Source organism: Moschus berezovskii, chromosome 20 (assembly GCF_049115385.1).
Source record: "Moschus berezovskii isolate FMDL1 chromosome 20, NW_MosBer_1.0, whole genome shotgun sequence".
NCBI classification, from domain to species: Eukaryota; Metazoa; Chordata; class Mammalia; order Artiodactyla; family Moschidae; genus Moschus; species Moschus berezovskii.
In genome coordinates, this window is record NC_142479.1 from 72,873,399 (window position 1) to 72,881,170 (window position 7,772).

The following is a 7,772-nucleotide window of genomic DNA, read 5'->3' on the forward strand; positions in this document are numbered from 1 at the left end:
AGTGATACATCAGCACTGCCCAGCGCAGCAACCAAGCCTGAGACAATTCGGACGCCAGCGGCCCCTGGTGCCCGGGGGGCAGTGACCGCCTGTCCCCAAGTGCGCTGTGCTCTCCGCCCCACCCGCACCTGCCTTCATCCTCTCCTCCCTCCTCCCCTCCGCCCTGAAGTCCTTGCAGGGTCTCTGCCACCTGTTCCGGGCTCACCAAGCTCCAGCCTCCTCAGCCCCCAGCCAGGACAGCCACTCAAGCACAGCGCTGGACCGCCGGCTGTCACACGCCGCGTCAGTTACCCTAGCAACGCGACACTGAGTTCCTCTCACAGCTACCCACTGCGGGAGGCACCGTCGTCATTATTACTATTCCTATTATTGTTCCCCAAGCTCCCCTGGTGGTTCAGACGGTGGAGGATCCGCCTGCAATGCAAGAAACCCAGGTTCAATCCCTGGGTCAGGAAGATCCCCTGGAGAAAGAAATGGCAACCCACTCCAGTCTTCTTGCCTGGGAAATCCCATAGACAGAGGAACCTGGCGGGCTACACAGTCCATAGGGTCACAAAGAGGCAGACACGACTGGAGCAACTTAGCAGGCATGCGCGCGTTACTCCCTTCCCCTGGATAAGCAGAGTGAGGTACAGGGGGGTGAGGCAATTCACCCAAGGTGGCAGCGCTGTGCGGGCAGACGCAGCACTCCAAGCCAGGCCTTGGAGTCCAGGTCCACATGCATCAGAACGTTTACAGCAGGGGTCCCCAACCTCTGCGATCTGGAGCCTGATGGTCTGAGATGGAGCTGCTGTGACAGCAACAGAAATAAAGTGCACTTGAGTCATCCCCGAACCAGCCCTCCTCCCTGGGTCCGTGGAAAACTGTCTTCCATGGAGCTGGCCCCAGGTGCCAGAGGTTGGAGACCCCTGGGTCGAACTTCCCAGGCACACAGCCCCCCGCCATGCTTCGCACAGTCCACTACGCGGACGTGGCTTTGTCTTCTCTGGGGAGAACTCATCCAGGAGGGCGGGAAATCCCATCTTTCTTGTCCTCGTATTAATGTGCTTCTTATTCATTGGCCTGAAGATGTTTCTGATGGTGTATCCTCTCAAAGAATGTGGAGGGGGATTTCCCCGGAGGTCCAGTGGTTAGGACTCTGCTTTCACTGCCGAGGGCCTGGGTTCCATCCTTGGTCAGGAAACTAAGATCCCACAAAGGGTGTGGCATGACCAAAAAACACAAAATAAATTCAAAAAATGTTGGAGGGGGGGGACAGTAAACCCCTTCTGCATCAACTCAAGCTGCCCTAGCAAAATGGCACAGACCCTGTGCGTGTGTGCAAGCTCAGCCGTGTCCAACTCTTTGCGAACCCGTGGACTGCCGCCCACCAGCCTCCTGGGTCCATGGGATTCTCTAGGCAAGTACACTGGAGCGGGTTGCCGCTTCCTCCTCCAGGGGATCTTCCCGACTGAACCCGTGTCTCCTGCACTGGTAGGCGGGTTCCTTACCACTGAGCCACCTGGGAAGCACAGATGGCGTAAACTAGAAACGTGTCCCCTCCCGGCCCCGGGGGCGGCAGGCCTGTGGTCAGCGCACTCAGAGGCCATGAGGGCCGTCCTCCTGGCTCGCCTCCTCACCGCAGCTCCCCGTGGCCTTTTCTTGGTGTGCTCTCTGAGTTCTCTAACCCTCCCTTCTTTCTTTTTTTGGCCATTCCCCTCGGCACGTGGGATCTTAGTTCTCAGACCATGGATTGAACCCGTATCTCCTGCATTGGAAGCTGGAGTTTTAACCACTGGACCACCAGGGAAGTCCCACTCTCTTCCTATAAAGCCACTAATTCCATCATATGGGCCCCACCCTATGATCTAATCTAATGCTGCTGCTGCTGCTGCTGCATTAGGCTCCATTTCCAGACACTATAGCCTGGGGTGGGGGCCAGCCCCCCAGCCTGGTGGGGCTTCAACGTCTGAAAGGGGAGGAGCACAGACATTCAGCCCCTAAAACCCTCATAGTTCTAATGTACCTTCAATGCTTCATCACAGTTCTAAGCACAAAAGATTAATTTCAACTGTATTTAATAGTATTATCTAAACTAGTAAACCACTTTTGTCATGTATCAGGTGTCATAGAAACACCAGAGCAATGTGAAAACCACCCTTACTCATTTTTATTTATCTATTTATTTATGGCCATACCACGTGGCTTGTGGGATCTTGGTTCCCTGACCAGGGATTGAACCTGGCCCCAGCAGTGAAAGTGCCCTAACCACTGGACCACCAGGGAATTCCCACCATTATTCATTTAAAAATCACTTGGTTCTCATTGCTGCTAAGTCACTTCAGTCGTGTCCGACTCTGTGTGACCCCATAGACGGAAGCCCACCAGGCTCCCCCGTCCATGGGATTCTCCAGGCAAGAACACTGGAGTGGGTTGCCATTTCCTTCTCCAATGTGTGAAAGTGAAGTCGCTCAGTCGTGTCCGACCCTTAGCGACCCCACGGACTGCAGCCTACCAGGCTCCTCCATCCATGGGATTTTCTAGGCAATAGTACTGGAGTGGCTTGCCATTGCCTTCTCCGTGGTTCTCATTAGGTTGGAAATTTTCTTTCATTTCACTCTCTTTTTTCAAAACTGCATTTCCATTTTATCACAATATACTTGACCTTTATGTTCAAAAGTAGTTAATTACCTTATCCTGTTTTGTGCTATTTGTGCTAAGTCCCTTCAGTCGTGTCCAACTCTTGGCGACCCCAGGGACTGCAGCCTTCCAGGCTCCTCTGCCCATAGGACTCTTCAGGCAAGAATACTGGAGTGGGTTGCCATGCCCTTCTCCAGGGGATCTTCCCGACCCAGGGCTCGAACCCTCATCTCTTATGTCTCCTGCATTGACAGGCGAGTTCTTCACCACGAGTGCCACCTGGGAAGCCAGACTTTGTATATAAATTGAAATTTGTTTAATGCTTTGCTCTAAGTGTAAAAAAAAAAAAAATCCCTTCTAGATTAAACCACTGTCGTTATTACTGTAAGTTGTTTATAATCAAGCAACATATATTATAAATTTTGACAGGTTATCATTAAGCACAAGATAATGTTCTTGGAAATGCATCTTTAACGAGATGCACTTGGGGGGTGGGCCATACTGACTTGCAGAGAGGAGTCTTCCCTGACAGAACATTTTGATCTTCCCCCAAGAGGTGTTTACAGCTGGGGCAGCACACCCTGGTGAGACCTTGGCTCTGGTTAAGTGAGAGAAGGCCCACTGCGCAGGAATAAAGAAACACCCAGCCTGCACCATGGTGGGCTCTCACTCAAATCAGCTTAGAAGAGAGCTGATGTTCCGAAAAGCGATCCCCCCAAATCTGCACCTAGGAACATATTTTCCCCTTGGCAGATCTTCAGATTTTTCACAAAACGTGCATTCCTGTTTGAAGGTCACTCAGTTCAGTTGCTCAGTTGTGTCCAACTCTTTGCGACCCATGGACTGCAGCACGCCAGGCTTCCCTGTCCATCACCAACTCCCGGAGCTTGCTCAAACTCATGTCCATTGAGTCAGTGATGCCATCCAACCGTCCATCCTCTGTGGCCCCCTTCTCCTGCCTTCAATCTTTCCCTCCAGTGAGTCAGTTCTTCGCATCAGGTGGCCAAAGTATTGGAGCTTCTGCTTCAGCATCAGTCCTTCCAATGAATATTCAGGACTGATTTCCTGAATATGGACTGGTTGGATCTCCTTTCAGTCCAAGGGACTCTCGAGTCTTCTCCAGCACCACAGTGCAAAAGCATCAATTTTTCGGCGCTCAGCTTTCTTTGTCTTTCAACTCTCACATCCATATATGACTACTGAAAAGACCATAGCTTTGACTATATGGACCTTTGTCGACAAAGTAACGTCTCTGCTTTTTAATATGCTGTCTAGGTTGGTCACTTGAAGGTCGCTGCCGTCCTTCAAACCATCTGGGTTGAAGGGTCTGGGTTGGGGGACTCCTATAAACCTCAAGATAAACCCAGTACCTCCACCTGAAAAATTAAGATTTCTAGAGGTTAAAGTCAGTAACATTCTCTGCTGCCTGCAGAAGCAGAAACTAAAAGTTTTAAAAGAAGAATTTGTGTCCATCGAGGGATCTCCCAGGTGGTCCAGTGGTTAAGAACCTGCCTTGCAACACAAGGGACGTGGGTTCAACCCCTGGTTGGGGAGCTGAGATCCCACGTGCAGTCGGGCAGACAAGCCCACAGGCCACAACCACAGAGAAGCCCACGCACAGAGAGAAGACCCAACACAACCAAAATAAGTAAGAAATAAATGTTTTTTAAAATAAAAATTTAAAAATCTAAAAAATTGCGTCCATGGAATACACGTGGTTGGATCATGGGTGCCTGAGGCAGACACAGGGAAGGGGGAGCAGGGCAGCAGGCGGGTCACCAAGGTCTGCCCACAAGCCCCCTCCAGATTTCCCCCTCTTCGGGGCTGCTCTGAAGGCCCAGCCCTTAAAGCAGGCCTGCGCCTCCCTGAGCTCCAGACAAGATTCCTTTCAGTCTGCTTACCCCAAGTTGAGGTTCTCACGGGCTGGTAAATGCAGAGAGCTTATTTGCAAGCCAGGGTCATATCTGCCTAGCAACCCAACGTGAAGACTAGAAGGACTCGGCCTTTGGCTGGGACCAGGCAGGCCAAGTGCGCACAAAGGAATCTGTTCTCATGCAAATGAGCCAAAGCCAGAGGGTAGAAAAGAGCCCTGCGGACCGCTCTCTGGAGCCAGCGCGCTTCCAGAGGTGCTGCGGGACCGCCTAAGGGCCTCACGATAGCCTCGGCCCCTGCAAGCGAAGCCTGGGGCTCTGCTGCCTCCGGGGTTGCGACAGATACAACAGGAGGGGCAAAGGGGGCACTGAACTTGGAATTTAATTTCCTGATTTTTCTGGTTCTGTACTCCAGATTCCAAAGGTCCTTCTGTTCAGGTTTAGAACTAAACAGTTAGTTCTGTTTGGGGGGCAGCTGGCGGGGTAATTGATTCGCATGGTAATGCAGTGCTTTCCCTAGAGAAGAGGGAAAAAAGCAGGGTTTCCACCCTTAGTCTGACTAGGATCCAGGGAACAAGGTGAAACCAGACCCTAACCAGGGTGGGCAAAGGTCACAGGTTTGTGGCTGGCAATACTGGACAGAGGTTGGGTTCCCAGACAGCCCGCTGTTGTCCAAACACTGGTGGCAAAGGTCATACCTGATGGGCTTTCGCTGCAAGAAAGCCAGCGCATCTGAGCCTTGGCAGAGCCCCTCTCGTGCGCTGTGCCCCAACCTTTCTCATCTGTAAAACGGGGATAAGTGTCAACTGTAGAAGGCCAGTGATGGGCTTCCCGGGTGGCGCTAGTGGTAAAGTATTAGACTGCCAGTGCAGGAGACTCAACAGACTCCGGTTCCATCCCTGGGTCGGGAAGATCCCCTGCCACAGCAAACCACTCCAATAGTCAGAGCCTGGCGGGCTACAGTCCATAGTGTTGCAAAGAGTCCAACACGACTGAGCACACAGACAGATGGGCATAAAATCAGATCACACAAATGGCACCTGATACAGGGAACAGAGCAAAAGTGAAAAAAAAATGACTAATAGGTGCTGGTGTTGTCACTAAGTCGTGTCCAACTTTTTGCGACCTCATGGACTGCAGCACGCCAGGCTCCTCTGTCCTTCACCATCTCCCAGAGTCTGCTCAGATTCACGTCCAATGAGGCGGCAACGCCATCCAACCATCTCATCCTCTGTCAGCCTCTTCTCCTTTTGCCACTAACAGGGATAATTAATATTAATAACATAGCGACCCATTATTATCATTTTTATTATTATAGTTATGCTCCTCCAAAAGCTAGTCATTTCACTTGGTCAAAGACTCAGATGTGATTTTCCCAAAGGTTCATTCGCCCCCAGGACTTTCTGCACTTTTTGTCTAATTTTTAAAACCAAGAAGCTGAAGGACCGAGATCTGTGACTTGCCTGCAGTCACTCAGCTACATTAATGGACGGCTTGCTCCCTTAGGCTCCTAAGCAGGTCTCAGTACAGCATGTGCTGTGTCATGTTGAATATGGCATTTCCATTCTGACAGGACTGTGTCCTGACTCACTGTAACATCCTAAGTATCAAGGATTATGTTTCCAGGCACTCCTGATTCAGTATTAAGTGCTTGCATGCTGGTGGTTAAAATCAGAGTCTAAATATCATTACGACGGAGTCTTCGAAGAACAACTCAAAAAGGATCCCCAGGCGGTTGGACCTGACAAGTCAGAAATAGCAGTGACAAGAAGCGATACGGCGACTGAGGGCTTACCATAAGGCAGTCTCTGGGATCCGTACTTTACCCACATCACCCATCACGCCCTCCGGTTCTGGGAATACCACCGCTGTCCCCACTCCATAGACTTGGAAATTGACGCTCCAGGAATCAGGCTGCCTCTGCAACGCTGCGAAGCGCACCCGCGGTCCCCAGCGCACTGTGCCGGTCCCGAGGGAGCCCTGCGTCCTCAGAGCACGCCCCTGGGCCACCCCTGACCCGCGGGACCCGGACCCGAACCATCAGAGAAAGCAGGCAGCGACTGCAAACTGACCGGTATTAGGACTTGGACCGCCGACTCCGCCCGGCGGCGACCCTCCGTACACGCACAGCCAAACGCGGGTCTCCCGAGTTGCAGACATAAGGAGCACGTTCTCCGAACCCAGACAAGGCAGCGGCCGGCGGGTGCGGAGAAGGAGGCCTCTGCTTCCCAGCAGGTCTCCACGAGGCCCCGGGGACGCGAGGTGGACGCCAGGCGGCCCAACCTGGGGCCCCACGGCTCCAAAACACACTGCTTTGTCCCCGTCACGAGCTCGAAACTGAGGTTTCCTGAGCATCGTGTGCTGAGTACACTGAGACCCTGGGGTCGGGGCCCCCGGACGGGGACGCGCACCCCCTCCACGTCCCCGCGGAGCCCCCGGGAGTTAGGCGGCCGCGCACCTGGGAGGACGCCACCTCCCGCCCGGACGGGAGGACGCGCGCGCCCCGGGCCAGGGATGCTGACTCAGCCCGGCCGCTCGCTCACATCCCCGGCGCGCCCCGCGCAACGCTGTCGCCGCTGCAGGAAAAGGGGTGAAGCGAGGCGCCCGCTCGGCCCCGGTCGCCCCCGCCGAGGAACCGCGGGGATGCGCGCGTTAACGAAACCCGGGGAAGTGGGCGCGGGAGGAGGAACTCGGGGTCCCCGGCGCCGCGCGCGCGGCTCACACCCAAACTGGAAGGAACCTGTTCTGCCCGCGGCGGGCGCGGAGCCGCGAGCCTAAGCCCTGCGGGCGCGGGCAGGGCCGCGCAGGGGACGCGCCGGGGACCTGCCGGCAGGGAGGTGGCCCGCGGAACCCGCGCGCCCGGCCGGAGGTCCCCGCTTTCTGCGCGGCCAGCGCCCGGGTCCGGCCAGGCCGGGCGCGCAGTGATGCGCGGGGCCGGGAGGGGCGGGGGGCGGCGTGTCCAGGATGCCGGCGGCCGGGGCGGGGGCGGCCCTGCGGGACCCCGCGGCTGATCGGAACGGCAAGGACATTACCTTCCGTGACCCCCGGCCCCGGCTCCGGGCGGGCGCGCGCCCGGCACGGCCTCGTCCACGTGGGCCGGCGCGCGCGCGCCAGGCCGGCCCCCTCCTTGGCGGCGCTCCGCGCTCGCAGCACATGGTCGGCGGCGCGCCCCCGAGGCCGGCGGAGACCGGCTGCAGCCGGTACAGGATAAGCGATCGGCAGCGGCGCGGGGCCGGGGCGCGGGCGGCCGCACGCTCGGCTCGGCGCGGGCGCGGGCGCGGG

The 7,772-nt window shown here is 55.6% G+C and overlaps 1 protein-coding gene across 25 annotated transcripts in view; it reads right to left on the bottom strand.

Moving 5' to 3' along the window:
* ARSG (arylsulfatase G) overlaps window positions 1-7,772 on the bottom strand; it is a 102,615-nt gene that overhangs the window by 68,460 nt on the left and 26,383 nt on the right. For 4 of the 25 annotated variants that reach the window (XR_016035592.1, XR_016035594.1, XR_016035593.1 and 1 more), the window contains exons 1-2: window positions 6,563-7,464; window positions 5,189-5,272 (exon numbers count right to left, since the gene is read on the bottom strand). The exons of 2 other annotated variants lie outside the window; for them this stretch is intronic. Coding sequence is in view for 15 of the 23 variants with exons in the window: in XM_088829389.1 (XP_088685515.1) it covers window positions 5,189-5,272; window positions 6,563-6,845 (367 nt within the window). In the remaining 8 variants the exon portion in view is untranslated. Of the gene's footprint in view, window positions 1-5,188; window positions 5,273-6,285; window positions 6,528-6,562; window positions 7,499-7,522; window positions 7,662-7,772 lie in introns of those variants that run through there. 19 more of the 25 variants (XR_016035591.1, XM_088829392.1, XM_088829389.1 and 16 more) reach the window with 18 other exon arrangements.